At 44.1% G+C, this 16,193-nt stretch overlaps 1 protein-coding gene and 1 non-coding gene across 2 annotated transcripts in view; both read left to right on the top strand.

Moving 5' to 3' along the window:
• Window positions 1-226: 226 nt before the first annotated feature.
• EIF3A (eukaryotic translation initiation factor 3 subunit A) overlaps window positions 227-16,193 on the top strand; it is a 57,951-nt gene continuing 41,984 nt past the window's right edge. Inside the window, exons 1-5 of the mRNA XM_039465333.2 lie at window positions 227-427; window positions 11,977-12,167; window positions 12,337-12,473; window positions 12,870-13,033; window positions 15,994-16,193. Of these exons, the coding sequence (XP_039321267.1) occupies window positions 379-427; window positions 11,977-12,167; window positions 12,337-12,473; window positions 12,870-13,033; window positions 15,994-16,193 (741 nt within the window). The 5' untranslated portion in view covers window positions 227-378. The remainder of the gene's footprint in view (window positions 428-11,976; window positions 12,168-12,336; window positions 12,474-12,869; window positions 13,034-15,993) is intronic.
• Window positions 11,733-11,894, top strand: LOC120362593 (U1 spliceosomal RNA). Its single transcript, XR_005578448.1, has one exon. It is a non-coding gene; the product is annotated as a U1 spliceosomal RNA (small nuclear RNA).

The raw sequence follows: 16,193 nt of genomic DNA, 5'->3' as shown, positions 1-16,193 counted from the left end.
CCACCCCAACTCTCGCTCGAGTATTGAAAGTCCTGGGAACCGTCTCTCTTAACTTTACCCAGAAAAGGCCCAATTAGAGACTGGATCTCGCGCGCCTAGGAACACGGCGCCGCCACGTCTATCGGCGTGCGTGACGCCAGCGCGCTTGCGCGCATGGAGGCCCGCCCCCCTCCCCCCCCCCTGCATCCGGGGCCTGGGCGGCGGCAGGGCAGCCGCGCGGAGGTCACGTGGTATCTTCCTTTCCGTCTTTGGCCGGCTGGGCGCGGGCGACTGCTGGCGAGGCGCGTGGAACCTTACGCTGGTTCCCCTTCGTCTCCTCTCCCGGCCCGGGCCATTAGGGAGTTTGCTGACGCCGGGTGAGCTGAGCCAGCCGCCAAGATGCCGGCCTATTTTCAGAGGCCGGAAAATGCCCTCAAACGTGCCAACGGTAAGTAGCTGATTCCCGGCGCGCCGGGCTGGGGCGGTCCGAGGCCTCGGAGGTCGAGAGCCCGGGCCTGCTTCCCACTGCTTGGCCGCCCGGCCTGCGGCGAGAGAGGAGACCGATGCGGCCTGTCCGCCGCCGTCCCAGCCCGTAGTTGGGCATGGGTTTCCTTTTCCCTCCGCCGACTGGGGTCTGGGAGGCGCGGAGCCCGGAACCGTCGCCCAGGGGCCCTTCCTTCCCCCCCACAGCCTCAGAGTGCGTCGCGGGAACCGCAGCCCGGGAGACAGCCCCTACCCGGGCCGGCGCTCCCTCCCCGCTGCCTGCCTCCGCTGGCTCTCCAGGTCCCCGGGGCTTTGGTCTGCTTAGGCCCCGCGCCCCTGGCCGCCATCTGGGAGTGCCGGGGAGTAAGAAACATGGCTCCCTCCCGGGGACAATGCATGCGAGAGCCTCGGCTCCACCTCCTGCCCGGGCCGGGAGCCCTACGGACCCACCCCCGGCCTTCCCGCAGCCACCCTCGCTCTCTGAAGCCGCGCTCGGTGCTTTGCTGGGTCAGGGTGCACTTACCTTTCACCCAACCACTTTATATCCACTTAGGGGCCTCTGACCCATTTAACGTGATTCTTTTTTTTTGCCTGGCATTCATTAGAAGCAGTCCGAAAGCCTGTTTCGAATCACTGAAGTTGGAATAGAGTTAACGTAAAGGGACTTCAGGTCTCCTTTAAAGATAACGACACAGGCCTAGAGAGAGGTTCCCCCAAGGTCACTCCGGGAGTCGTCGAGCCAAGAGAGTAAAACCAACGTCTCTTGACATTCAGATCACTCCTTTTTTTCTCTTTTTTTTCCTGCCCAACACTGCTGTCTGCTCTATTTTCCTTATGTGTGCTTAAGCCTTTGGGGCTTGAGGGAAAAAGTTGTGTGCCCCGATCTCCAAGGCATTTGTTACGTTGGCGTTCTGAGGATGCACATGTTCTTGCTTGTCTCTTGTCTTAAGAAACTTTGTTTATGGGTTTTCCCCCCCCACAACCCGGCATTTTTTTTTTTTTTTTTTTTTTTTTTTTAATCATTAGGGCATGCATAGCTCTTATTTTCATCTTTACTTCACCAAAACAGAAGTTTTGGGTCTTACCCATGTTGTAGATGAATATACCGTGTGAGTTACAGTCTCATGTTTGGAGAGCTTATTTTGTTAGGTTCTTTGAAAATATATCTCGTGAAAACGGCAGTTTGAGTCAGCACATAAACTGATAAATCTGGCAGGACCAGAGATATGTTGGTCATACACTTTTTGTTTGAAACTAACACTTTTGTGGGGGAGGGAACTGGTCGATGGAATAGGATAATTCCACGTTGTGTGGAATGGAGTCATTGTTTTAAAAAACAAACTACAACATAGGTGTGATCACGAATTCATTGTAATGATAACCAGTGACCTAACGATTAGAGCAGACAAGTTTTAGGATGTTAATATATCGGAAAGAATAGATTGAAATGGAACTTTGTTATTATAAACCAAGCGGTAGCAAAGTTTGACTTTTTCACGTTTGGAAACTTAGAATTTGTAGTATACAAAATGACCTGTGTGAAATGACTACTCTGCATGGCTGTTGTCAATGTCTTACAGTCATCTGCATGCTTTGCCCAACAGGTATTTTTTTCCCCCATGCTAGTAGGCTGAAGCACTGTCATGGCTTAAATATTACGTATTTGTTCAGGCTTTGCTTCTTTCATTGCTTCTCTTTTTGGAATCTTCATAAGAACTTGATATAGAAAAGATACGTAATGTGCATCAAACATTTTTTTCCTGTTTCTAAATTGACATGGGCTTGGTTCATGAAGGGCAGATCCAGGAAAGTATTTGAAATTAAAGTAGGCAAGATGAGGGGCACTGTTGAGGAAACTTTTAATTTTGCTTGTGTAGCTTTTTAAAAAAGACTGTGGACACCTTGCTTGCAGCCCTTTGAAGCTGTAGGATGGGGACGAATGCGTTACTGTCAGAGTAGAAATTAATGCCTTTGATCTTGTGAGGGATCCCTTCTTAAAGTGAAGTTGTAGGTGGCCCAGTGCTGTGCTTCCAAAATCAGTGAAGGATCAAAGGGCATTTTCTTAATTAAACATAATCTCATTTTATCTAAATGTTCTATATGTAACATTTGTGACCCAATAATATTTAGACCTAATCTATTGCATTACCTTAATAAAAAATAAATTTAAGTAGAATTGTTGTTCAGGTCACCATAAGCATATATCAGAACAATTTTTTGGGAAAAGTTATAGGAATCATTCAAGAAGGTTGGACCAGCAGTCACAGGCAAGAATTTTGTATCCTGTAATCATTTGGAGAAGGCCCCTTTTTTTGTATTACATAGTTAGCAGTGCCAAACTAACTGCTGCTGACCTTATAGTTTGTGCTCTATAACCAGTGCCTTTAAAAAATAAAGTTGTTATTAAGCCCACAGATTAACATTGTAGCTTATCTATTTGGTCTGTTGCACAAATAAACTATTAAAAATCAAGGACTGATATAAACTTTACATATACATACTTTCAGTAATGAATTTTAAAAGTATGCTCTGAATGTCCACCCATCTAGTAAGGTTTATAATTCTAGATTTTTTTTTTTTTTTTTTTTTTTTTTAAAGAGATGGAGTCTCTGTAGCCAGGCTGGAATGCAATGACATGTTTTGTGGCTCATGGCAACCTCTGGCTTGCTGGTTCAAGCAATTCTACTGCCTCAGCCTCCCAAGTAGCGGGGATTACAGGCATGTGCCACCACACTCAGCTAATTTTTGTATTTTTTTGTAGAGACGGGTTTTCACCACGTTGCCCAGGATGGTCTTCATCTCCTGACCTTGTGATCTGCCCGCCTGGGCCTCCCAAAGTGTTCTGGGATTATAGATGTGAGCCACTGCACCTGGCCATAATTCTAGATTTTAATTTTTATTTCTATAATATTAATTTGGAAGTCAATATTTAAGTATTGAAATAGAACCTTTAGTTTATGATAGTTCTTTCCAGCCTCAAAAGCTTCCCCTGGCCACCATTAAGTAATTCAGAGGAACTAAATTCTTGTATACAAATTATGACAAAGGCAGAAGACTTACTGTCATGGATTATCATGAAAAATCTCTTCTTATTCCAACTAACTTATTTATTTATTTTGAGACAGAGTCTTGCTCTGTTGGCCAGGCTGGAGTGCAGTGGCCTGATCTCAGCCCACTGAAACCTCCACCTCCCTGGCTCAAGTAATTCTCCTTCCTCAGCCTCGCGAGTAGCTGGGATTACAGGCAATGGTCACCATCCCCACCTAATTTTTTGTGTTTTTAGTAGAGACAGGGTTTCACCCTGTTGATTAGGCTGGTTTCAAACTTCTGACCTCAAGTGAATCATCCACTTCCGCCTCCCAAAGTGCTGGGATTATAGGTGCGAGCCACTACACTCAGCCCCAACATTTTATTTTAAAAACATCCTTGTCTATTCATGTTTTCTTCTATTTTGTGGAGGAGGTGGTCTTTTAAAAGCATATTTTTCAGTATAATGTTTGCTGTGGCTTCAGACTATTTCAAAGAAAGTATGGGATTTGGAATCATAAGTTTTTATACATTTTTTATTTTTTATTTATTTATTTTTTATTTTTATTTTTTTTGAGACGGAGTTTTGCTCTTGTTACCCAGGCTGGAGTGCAATGGCACGATCTCGGCTCACCACAACCTCCGCCTCCTGGGTTCAAGCAATTCTCCTGCCTCAGCCTCCTGAGTAGCTGGGACTACAGGCACGTGCCACCATGCCCAGCTAATTTTTTGTATTTTTAGTAGAGACGGGGTTTCACCACGTTGACCAGGATGGTCTCGATCTCTCGACCTCGTGATCCACCCGCCTCGGCCTCCCAAAGTGCTGGGATTTACAGACTTGAGCCACCGCACCCGGCCTACATTTTTTATTTTTAAGACAGGGTTTCACCATGTTGGTCAGGCTGGTCTTGAACTCCTGACCTCAGGTGATCCGCCTGCCTTGGCCTCCCAAGTGCTTGGATTACAGGCGTGAGCCACCATGCCTGGCCTGGGATCATAAGTTTTTTTTGAGATAGAGTGTCATTCTTTTTGCCCAGGCTGGAGTGCAGTGGTGCCATCTCAGCTCACTGCAGCCTTCATCTCCCTGGTTCAGGTGATTCTCCTGCCTCAGCTTCCCTAGTAGCTGGGATTGCAGGCGTATGCCACCATGCCTGGTTAATTTTTGTGTTTTTTTAAGTAGAGATGGGGTTTGATCATGTTGCCCAGTCTGATCTGGAACACTTGGCCTCAAGTGATCTGCTTACCTTGGCTTCCTAAAGTGCTGGGATTACAGGTGTGAGCCACTGTGCCCGTCCAAGGAATCTTAAGTTTTTATTGGCTGTTCAGAAAGTGAAAAGTGGTTTCAGTTCCATGTCTAAACAAGCCTTTTTGAGATTAGGAGTTGGGTACAGTAGTTGCTGCTGTGATTTTCTTAAAGTATAAATGCAATTGAAGGCATTTACTCCCAAGTTTTTGGTAAGAGACTGTTCCTGTTAAATAGTTACGAAGGATACCTAATGTATTGTTAACATTTTATTTTATATTTTTATTGTTTTATTTTTTTTGAGACAGTCTCCGTCTTGCTCAGGCTGCTCTGCTTCCTGGGTTCAAGTCATTCTTATGTCTCAGCCTCCTGAGTACTTGGGATTATAGGTGTGTACCACCACACCCAGCTAATTTGTGTTTTTAGTGGAGACAGAGTTTCACCATGTTGGCCAGGCTGGTCTCAAACTCCCTACCTAAGATGATCTACCCACCTTAGCCTCCCAAAGGGCTGGGACTACAGATATGAGCCAGGGTACCTGGCTGTACTGTTAGATTTTAGAAAATATTATGTGCCCTATAGGAAGAAGACTGGAAGTTTTTCTCTCCCACCTCCACCCCCCACCATCAGGAAAGACATTCTTTTTTTTTTTTGAGATGGAGTCTTGCTCTGTAGCAGAGGCTGGAGTGCAGTGGCGTGATCTTGGCTCACTGCAACCTCTGCCTCCGGTTCAAGCAGTTCTCCTGCCGCAGCTTTCTGAAGTAGCTGGGATTACAGGCACAGGCCATCATGCCCAGCTATTTTTTTTTTTTTTTTTTAAGACGGAGTTTCGCTCTTGTTACCCAGGCTGGAGTGCAATGGCGCGATCTCGGCTCACTGCAGCCTCCGCCTCCTGGGCTCAGGCAATTCTCCTGCCTCAGCCTCCTAAGTAGCTGAGATTACAGGCACGCGCCACCATGCCCAGCTAGTTTTTTGTATTTTTAGTAGAGACGGGGTTTCACCATGTTGACCAAGATGGTCTCGATATCTCGTGATCCACCCGCCTCAGCCTCCCACAGTGCTGGGATTACAGGCTTGAGCCACCGCGCCCCGCCATGCCCAGCTATTTTTTTGGTATTTTTAGTAGAGGTGGAGTTTCACCATGTTGGCCAGGCTGGTCTTGAACTCCTGACCTTGTGGTCCACCCTCCTTGGCTTCCCAAAGTGCAGGGATTACAGGCGTGAGCCACTGCACCCTGCCGGGAAAGGCTTCTTTTAACAAAATATTGGCCGGGCGCGGTGGCTCAAGCCTTTAATCCCAGCACTTTGGGAGGCCGAGGCGGGTGGATCACGAGGTCAAGAGATCGAGACCGTCTTGGTCAATATGGTGAAACCCCGTCTCTACTAAAAATACAAAAAAAAAATTAGCTGGGCATGGTGGCACATGCCTGTAATCCGAGCTACTTAGGAGGCTGAGGCAGGAGAATTTCCTGAACCCAGGAGGCGGAGGTTGCGGTGAGCCGAGATCGCGCCATTGCACTCCAGCCTGGGTAACAAGAGCGAAACTCCGTCTCAAAAAAAAAAAAAAAACAAAAAACCAAAATATTTAGTTATATTACATCTTTGTTTCATTTAGTAAGTTTTTTTTTTTTTTTTTGGCTGGGGGGTGGTAAGATTGACTCAGTGAAAGATGGACTTTTTCATGCAGTGGTGAAAGGGTTTGTCATTATTTTCATGTGAAAAGTGTGATTTCGTATAAGGTATAAAGATTTATTTCAGTATGTTTTGTGATTTGTCCTTTTGCAGACTTTTTTATTTTTGAGACGGAGTTTCACTCTTGTTCTCAAGGCTGGAGTGCAATGGTGCGATCTCGGCTCCCTGTAACTTCCACCTTTGGGATTCAAGTGATTCTCCTGCTTCAGCCTCCCAAGTAGCTGGGATTACAGGTGTGCACTACCATGTCTCGCTAATTTTTTGTATTTTTTTTTATTTTTGAGGCGGAGTCTCACTCTTGTCGCCCAGGCTGGAGTGCAGTTACATGATCTCTCTCACTGTAACCTCCACCTCCCTAGTTCAAGCAATTCCCCTGCTTCAGCTGATTTTTTTGTATTTTTAGTAGAGACTAGGTTTCACTATGTTGACCAGACTGGTCTTGAACTCCTGACCTCAGGTAATCTGTCTACCTGTTCCTCCCAAAGTGCCAGGATTACAGGCCTGAGCCACCATGCCTGGCCATTTTTTATACGTTTAGTAGAGATGGGATTTCACCATATTGGCCAGGCTTGTCTCGAGCTCCTTACCTCAGGTGATCTGTCCATGTCAGCCTCCCAAGGTGCTAGGATTACAGGTGTGAGCCACCATGCTCGGCCACAAACTTTTTAATATGTTGGAGAGGTGGAGTATTTTTTTTTTTTTTTTTTGTTTTCCTGGAGGAAAGAATGTTGGGAAGCATCATTTCTGGAAGATATGATAGTTGAAAGAAGAAATGGTAGAAAGAGAATTACTGAATCTGCAGATCTAGTAAGACCCCCAAATAAGGGACATGTTTGCCTATTGATAGCCTAGCACAGAGTTAATAGTAGATAATGCTATGTATTATCAGCTCTTAAAGAGAAAGCATTCTGGCCAGGTGCAGTGGCTCACGCCTATAATTCTAGTACTTTGGGAGGCAGAGGCGGACAGATCACAAGGTTAGGAAATTGAGACCATCCTGGCTGACATGGTGAAACCCTGTCTCTACTAAAAATACAGAAAATTAGGTGGCCATGGTGGCAGTGTGTGCCTGTGGTCCCAGCCACTCTGGAGGCTGAGGCAGGAGAATCACTTGAAACTGGGAGGTGGAGGTTTCAGTGACCCGAGGTCATGCCACAGCACTCCAGCCTGAATGATGGAATGAGACTGTTTAAAAAAAAACCATTCTTCTAAGGAAAATAATGATATTTTTAAAAAGGAGATACAGTGTTTTGTTTTTTGTTTTTTGTTTTTTGTTTTTTTGAGACAGAGTGTCGCTTTTGTTACCCAGGCTGGAGTGCAATGGCGCGATCTTGGCTCACCGCAACCTCCGCCTCCTGGGTTCAGGCAATTCTCCTGCCTCAGCTTCCTGAGTAGCTGGGACTACAGGCACGCGCCACCATGCCCAGCTAATTTTTTGTATTTTTAGTAGAGACGGGGTTTCACCACGTTGACCAGGATGGTCTCGATCTCTCGACCTCGTGATCCACCCGCCTCGGCCTCCCAAAGTGCTGGGATTACAGGCTTGAGCCACCGCGCCCGGCAGATACAGTGTTTTAAGACTTTTTTTTTTAAAAAAATAGTGTAAACTAGTGTTTTAATTCCCCCAAATTATTATTATTACTATTTTTTTTTGAGGCGAAGTTTCGCTCTTGTTACCCAGGCTGGAGTGCAATGGTGCGATCTCGGCTCACCGCAACCTCCGCTTCCTGGGTTCAGGCAATTCTCCTGCCTCAGCCTCCTGAGTAGCTGGGATTACAGGCATGAGCCACCAAGCCCAGCTAATTTTTTTTGTATTTTTAGTAGAGACGGGGTTTCACCATGTTGACCAGGATGGTCTCGATCTCTCGACCTCGTGATCCACCCGCCTCAGCCTCCCAAAGTGCTGGGATTACAGGTTTGAGGCACCGCGCCTGGCTCCCCCAAATTATTTTTTAAATGTTCAGTGGAAAGTTCGTGTGTGTGTGAAATTTGGCAATTAGTGAAAGTTAAGACGAATTTAACCAGTTGATTTAGGTTAAATAATCTCTTTCTCCCCCAGTCTATTAAGTGTACAAAAGAAAATAAAAGATGAGGAAATATAAGGTGTTTTTTTTTTTTTTTTGAGACGGCGTTTCGCTCTTGTTACCCAGGCTGGAGTGCAATGGCGCGATCTCGGCTCACCGCAACCTCCGCCTCCTGGGTTCAGGCAATTCTCCTGCCTCAGCCTCCTGAGTAGCTGGAATTACAGGCACGAGCCACCATGCCCAGCTAATTTTTTTGTATTTTTAGTAGAGACGGGGTTTCACCATGTTGACCAGGATGGTCTCGATCTCTCGACCTCGTGATCCACCCGCCTCGGCCTCCCAAAGTGCTGGGATTACAGGCTTGAGCCACCGCGCCCGGCCAGGTTTTTTTTTTTTTGAGACAGAGTCTTGCTCTGTCACCCAGGCTGGAGTGCAATGGCACAATTTCAACTCACTGCAACCTCCACCTCCCAGGTTCAAGCGATTTTCCCAGCCTGAGCCTCCTGAGTAGCTGGGGTTTCAGGCGCCTGCCACCATGCTCATCTAATTTTGTATTTTTAGTAGAGACAGGGTTTCGCCATTTTAGCCAGACTGGTCTCAAACTCCTGACCTCACGTAATCCACCCACCTCGGCCTCCCAAAGTGCTGGAATTATAGGTGTGAGCCACCGCGCCCAGTTCCCTGTTGATTTTTAGTAACAACTAATGAACCAATACTGACACATTAACTGAAATCTATTCTTTATTCAGATTTTCCCCCAGCTTTTCCTAATGTCTTTTTCTGTCCTGGTATCCTATCCAGGATACGTTATATTTAGTTGTCATGTTTCCTAAGTCTCCTCTTGACGGCTACAATTTCTCAGTCTTTTTTGTTTTTCAAATAGTGGTGGGTACTTCTTCATGTCTTTCCTTCTTTTTGATGACTTCAATAGTTTTGTGGAGTACTGGTCAGGTATTTTGCCAAGTGTCCTTTTTCTTAGTCCATGGCTGCTGCTGACACAGTACCACAGCTTGAACATTTAAACATCGGGAATTTATTTCTTGAAATTCTTGAGGCTGGAAAGTCCAGGATCAAGATTTGTGACAAGACACACACAGATTTGGTGTCTGGGGAAAGCTGGCTCTCTGCTTTTATGGTGGTGTTTTTTTACTGCCTCTTCAGGAGTGGATGGACAAGCACTGCGTCCTCACACTGTGGAAGGGACTAGCTATTTCCCTCAAGGCCTTCCACAAGGCTCTGCCCTCATGACTACCTATGCGCTCCACCTCTTAATCATCTTGTATTGAGAGTTAAGTTTTTCTTTTTTTCTTAATTTTTTTTTTTTTTTTAAAGACGGGGTTTCACCATGTTGGTCAGGCTGGTCTTGAATTCCTGACCTCAGGTGATCCGCCCGCCTTGGCCTCCAAAGTGCTTGGATTACAGGTGTGAGCCACTAAGCCCGACTGAGAGTTAAGGTTTTTTTTTTTTTTTTTGAGACGGCGTTTCGCTCTTGTTACCCAGGCTATAGTGCAATGGTGCGATCTCGGCTCACCGCAACCTCTGCCTCCTGGGTTCAGGCAATTCTCCTGCCTCAGCCTCCTGAGTAGCTGGGATTACAGGCACGCGCCACCATGCCAGCTAATTTTTTTGTATTTTTAGTGGAGACGGGGTTTCACCATGTTGACCAGGATGGTCTCGGTCTCTTGACCTCGTGATCCACCTGCCTTGGCCTCCCAAAGTGCTGGGATTACAGGCTTGAGCCACCACGCCCGGCCGAGAGTTAAGTTTTAATACAAATTTTGGGTGGACACAAAACATTCAAACCATAGTATCCTTCAATTGGGGTTCGTCTTTTTTTTTTTTTTTTTCATATTTAGAATGGGGTATATAAGTGGGGAGAGATTCCATGTTTAAACTTGATCTATAGAGTCAGTGCCATTCAGTTAAAATCCCAGTGAGTTATTTTGTAGATTCCTACAAACTGATAATAAAATTTACATGGAAAGATAAAAGACCTACTATAGTCAGTACAATCCTGAAGAATAAAGTTGGAACACTCATTACCTGATTTTAGTTAGTATAAGACACAGCAGTAACAACACAGTGTGGTAGTGGTAGAAAATTAGAATACTGGCTGGGTGCGGTGAGCTTCATTTCAGCACTTTGGGAAGGTGAGGCGGGCGGGCAGATCACCTGAGGTGTCGGTAGTTCAAGACCAGCCTGGTTATCATGGTGAAACCCCGTCTCTACTAAAAAATACAAAAATTAGCTGGGTGTGGTGATGGGCGCCTGTAATCCCAACTACTTGGGAGGCTGAGGCAGGAGACACACTTGAACCCAGGAGGTGGAGGTTGCAGTGAACCGAAATCATGCCACTGTACTCCAGCCTGGGTTACAAGACTCTGTCTCAAAAAAGAAAATAAAAATGCCTGGCACAGTGGCTTAGGCCTGTAATCCCAGCACTTTAAGAGGCTGAAGCAGGAGAATCTCTTGAACCCAAGAGGTAGAGGTTGCAGTAAGCCGAGATTGCACCACTGCACTCCAGTCTGACTCATCTAAAAAAAAAAAAAAAAAAATCTGGACACATTGATTAGTAGAGAATGATCAAAATAGAAAGCCCAGAAATAGACTTACTGAACTATAGTTAACTGATCTTAAAGTAGCCAAGGCAATCTAATGTATTTCTCTACCTCAGATTGTAGCATGAACTAGTAGAAATTTCATTAACCAATTCAGTATGACTGTAAAGTCATATTTGAATTTTTCTGTGTTTGGAGTGGGAGATTTTTTTCTCCATTAGTCATTTCAGTTTCTGGAACTTTTTTTTTTTTTTTAATTTAGATGCAGTCTTACTCTATCACGCAGGCTGGAGTGCAGCGGTGCAATCTCGGCTCACTGCAACCTCTGCCTCCCAGGTTCAAGTGATTGTCCTGCCTCAGCCTGCCTAGTAGCTGGGACTATAGGCGCTTGCCACTATGCCCCACTAAGTTTTGTATTTTTAGTAGAGACGGGGTTTCACCATGTTGGCCAGGCTGGTCTCGAACTCCTGACCTCTGGTGATCCACCTGCCTCGCCTTTCCAAAGTGTTGGGATTACAGGCGCGAGCCACTGCGCTTGGCCTGGAACTTTTAAATCACAGTATAATACAGTGAAATTCAGTTACACTTATAGATCATGTTTTGATACAGTACAAATCTCTTGATTGTTTTACCTTTGATAATTATGGCCTATCTTTAGAAGTCAAAAATAACTGTAACGTAATAAAAAGTTGAGTTGGGGAATTAAAACAGCGGGTTAAAAAAGTAAAGTTTAACCTGGCAGGGGAGATACCATGATCATGAAGGTGGTTTTCCCAGGGCGAGGCTTCCATTGCACTCCGGATATGCTGACCCCTACGATTTCCCCAAATGAGGGAAACTCGACTGCATAATTTGTCATAGTGGGGGACTGCGTTCGTGCTCTCCCCTGGTTAAAAAATAAAAAATAAAAAAAGTAAAGTTTAGACTTTTTGTATAGTGTACATGACTAATTTTAATTCTGCATTTTTCAGAATTTCTTGAGGTTGGCAAAAAGCAGCCTGCTCTGGATGTTCTTTATGATGTTATGAAAAGTAAGAAACATAGAACATGGCAAAAGATACACGAGCCAATTATGTTGAAATACTTGGAACTTTGCGTGGATCTTCGCAAGAGCCACTTGGCTAAGGAGGGGTTATACCAGTATAAGAACATTTGTCAACAGGTACAGACAGAACTGAGTTGTATATTTTTAATAAATGCTTTTAGTAATCTGCAGAAGAGCTAACCTTTCAAAGTTAATATATTGTATTTCTCTTAAAATTTGCCTTGAAAGCATAGTTCATTGGAAAAATAGTTTTAAGTTCTGAAGAGTTTTTGTATTTTTGGATTAGGTGAACATAAAATCTCTAGAGGATGTGGTTAGGGCATATTTGAAAATGGCTGAGGAAAAAACTGAAGCTGCTAAAGAAGAATCCCAGCAGATGGTCTTAGATATAGAAGATCTGGATAATATTCAAACTCCTGAGAGGTATGTGGTTTAGACATCTAATAAATGCTTTGTTAATTTAGTGTTTTCCTTTACATGGGTCTTCATCTCTGTTTGAAATAGATGTTTATCAGAAAAAAATGTTAATCTTCAAAGTTTTGAATGTATGGTAACCAATAAATTTATGTAGGTAATAATCAAAATTCATGGAAGTGGAAAATGACAAGCCTTAAGATAGAAGGGCAAATACTGATTTAAATGATAATAATGCAGATTGGGAATTCAGGGAGTAGATAGTGACACCTTTGCAGTGTATACAAAATTGTGGGAAGAATTTGCACTGTTTTCCTATGAAAATTGTTGGTTTTGGGTTTTAATCATATGGCAAAGTAGGAAACTGTCTAAAATTGCTTTCAACATTTTTTTCTGTCTTTATAGTGTTCTCCTAAGTGCTGTAAGTGGTGAAGACACTCAGGATCGTACTGACAGATTACTTTTAACTCCATGGGTTAAATTTCTGTGGGAGTCTTACAGGCAGTGTTTGGACCTTCTTAGAAACAATTCTAGAGTAGAGCGTCTTTACCATGATATTGCCCAGCAAGGTAAGATGAGATCAAATCTGAGTGAGATGCTGTGAAATTGAGGAGTAAATTGTGCAAATGAACCCCTTTTCTCAAGTGTGCTTAAAATGAACTAGTTTTTATTCTTAACTGAAATGTTGGCATTCACATGAGTATTAAATGACTGAAGCCTGATGCGGTGGCTCATGCCTATAATCCAGGCAGGCAGATCACCTGAGGTCAGGAGTTTTGGGGCAACCTGGCCAACATGGTGAAACCCCTTCTTTACTAAAAACACAAAAAAATTAGCCGGGCATGGTGGTGCATGCCTGTCATCGCAACTACTTGGGAGGCTGAGATGGGAGGATTGCTTGAACCCAGGAGGTGGAGGTTGCAGTGAGCCAAGATGGCACCACTACACTCCAGCCTTGGTAACAGCAAGACTCCATCTCAAAGAAAAAAAAAAAAAAAAAGAAATACCAAGAATGACTGAGTGAGAAATTTGTTTTACTCATTAAAGGAGTTTTGTGTGAATTGTATTTAATTGATGCCTAAAAGATCTTTCGTTTTTCTTTTTACACAAACATCAGTAACAGTGAAAGACATTTTACAGTCATTTTGGAATTCTCCATGTGACTGGAACAATAAACTCCCCCTCAACCCCCCACTTTTATTAAATAGGTAACTCAAGTTCCCTACTTTTGCTTTTTTTAAAATTTAATTTCTTTCTTTCCTTCCTTCCTTCCTTTCCTTCCCTTCTTTTTTTTTCTTTCTTTCTTCCTTTCATTTTCTTTCTTTTTCTCTTTTTCTTTCTCTCTCTTTTCTCTTTTCTTTTCTTTTGTTCTTTCTTGACGGGATTTCACCATGTTGGTCAGGCTGGTCTTGAATTCCTGACCTCAGGTGATCTGCCTGCCTTGGCCTCCAAAGTGCTTGGATTACAGGCATGAGCCACCATGCCCAGCCCTAAAATTAATTAATTAATTTATTTATTTTTGAGATGCAGTTTTGCTCTTGTTACCCAGGCTGGAGTGCAATGGCGCGATCTCGGCTCACCGCAACCTCCGCCTCCTGGGTTCAGACAATTCTACCTCAGCCTCCTGAGTAGCTGGGATTACAGGCATGTGCCACCATGCCCAGCTGATTTTTTTGTATTTTTAGTAGAGACGGGGTTTCACCATGTTGACCAGGATGGTCTCGATCTCTTGACCTTGTGATCCACCCGCCTTGGCCTCCCAAAGTGCTGGGATTACAGGCTTGAGCCACCGTGCCCGGCCTAAAATTTATTTTTAAAAAAAGAGCTAGGGTCTTGCTTTGTTGCCCAGGCTGGTCTTAGACTTCTGGACTCAAGTGATCCTCTTGCTTTGGCCTCCCAAAGTGCTGGGATTACAGCTGTGCCCAGCCTGAATTTTCACTTTAAACGCAAGTAAATTTGGATTTTTTGCTAGCTGTTGATATAAATATGAACTTGAAGTTAAACTGCAACTCCATTTTAGGCCTGTTAAAATAGATACACTATTTTTATTTTTATTTTTTTTTTTGAGATAGAGTCTTGCTGTCACTAGGCACCAGGCTGGAGTGCAGTGGCACAATCTCAGTTCACTGCAGCCTCCACCTCCCATGTTTAAGCAATTCTGCCTCAGCCTTGCAAGTAGCTGGGATTATAGGTGCTCGCCACACGCCCAGTTAATTTTTGTATTTTTAGTAGAGACGGGGTTTCACTGTGTTGGCCAGGATGGTCTCGATCTCTTGACCTTGCGATCTGCCTGCCTGGGCCTCTCAAAGTGCTGTGGTTACAGTCATGAGCCACGGTGCCCAGCCTAGGCATACTATTTCTTCTTCTTCTTTTTTTTTTTTTGAGATAAGAGTTTCATTCTTGTTGCCCAGGCTGGAGTGCAATGACATGATCTTGGTTCACTGCCACCTCCGCCTCCGGGTTCAAGTGATTCTCCTGCCTCAGCCTCCCGAGTAGCTGGGAGTACAGGTGCATGTCACCATGCCCGGCTAATCTTGTATTTTTAGTGGAGATGGGGTTTCTCCATGTTGACCAGGGTGGTCTTGAACTCCTGACCTCAGGTGATCTGCCTGCCTTGGCCTCCCAAAGTGCTGGGATTACAGGCGTGAGCCACTGCATCTGGCCCTAGACATAACTACTTTTTTTTTTTTTGAGATACAGTTTCACTCTTGTTACCCAGGCTGGAGTGCAATGGCGCGATCTCGGCTCACCGCAACCTCCGCCTCCTGGGTTCAGGCAATTCTCCTGCCTCAGCCTCCTGAGTAGCTGGGATTACAGGCACACGCCACCATGCTCAGCTAATTTTTTGTATTTTTAGTAGAGACGGGGTTTCACCATGTTGACCATGATGGTCTCAATCTCCTGACCTGGTGATCCACTCGCCTTGGCCTCCCAAAGTGCTGGGATTACAGGCTTGAGCCACCGCACCCGGCCCGACATACTACTTTTAAGGGCAAAGGAAATCTAAAACATACTCTGATATTACATGTGACAATAAAAAATTAATGTGTGCATTTAAATGACAGAAAAAGTAGTTCATACATGCATCTATGTAATCTGTTGAAGTTAGGTTACCATAAGCCCTCAATTTGTATTATATAGTTTTAATTAGTATGGAACCTTGTTGTTTTCTGTGTAAGTTAGATATCAAAGTGCACTATATTTCAGACTAGAATTTTTTAGGATTTAAAGTGATGGGTCTTTGAAAGTTGACTCTTAGATCTAAATTCTAGTTTCCTATTTGTAAACTCTGCCAGAACCATGTTTTAGTTCTAGGCAAGGACTGATGATTATGTCTTTGGTTTTGTTAGGGTTCACTCAAAAAGGTAGTCTGGATGAAATAAGTTGATTGTCAGTGCATCACAAAGACCATTGATGAGTTTGGGGAATCCTATTAAAATAACTGATTTTAATGTGTGAAATAAAACCTTTTCAAATATTTAAGTAGGCAGTGGAAGGTACCTAATATATTTTACAATTATGCTTATAGCTTTCAAATTCTGCCTCCAATACACGCGTAAGGCTGAATTCCGTAAACTGTGTGACAATTTGAGAATGCACTTATCGCAGATTCAGCGCCACCATAACCAAAGTACGGCAATCAATCTTAATAATCCAGAGAGCCAGTCCATGCATTTGGAAACCAGACTTGTTCAGTTGGACAGTGCCATCAGCATGGAATTGTGGCAG

The sequence above is a fragment of the Saimiri boliviensis genome, chromosome 12, assembly GCF_048565385.1.
Source record: "Saimiri boliviensis isolate mSaiBol1 chromosome 12, mSaiBol1.pri, whole genome shotgun sequence".
Taxonomy (NCBI): Eukaryota; Metazoa; Chordata; class Mammalia; order Primates; family Cebidae; genus Saimiri; species Saimiri boliviensis.
This window is presented reverse-complemented; position numbering and strand designations above follow the sequence as displayed.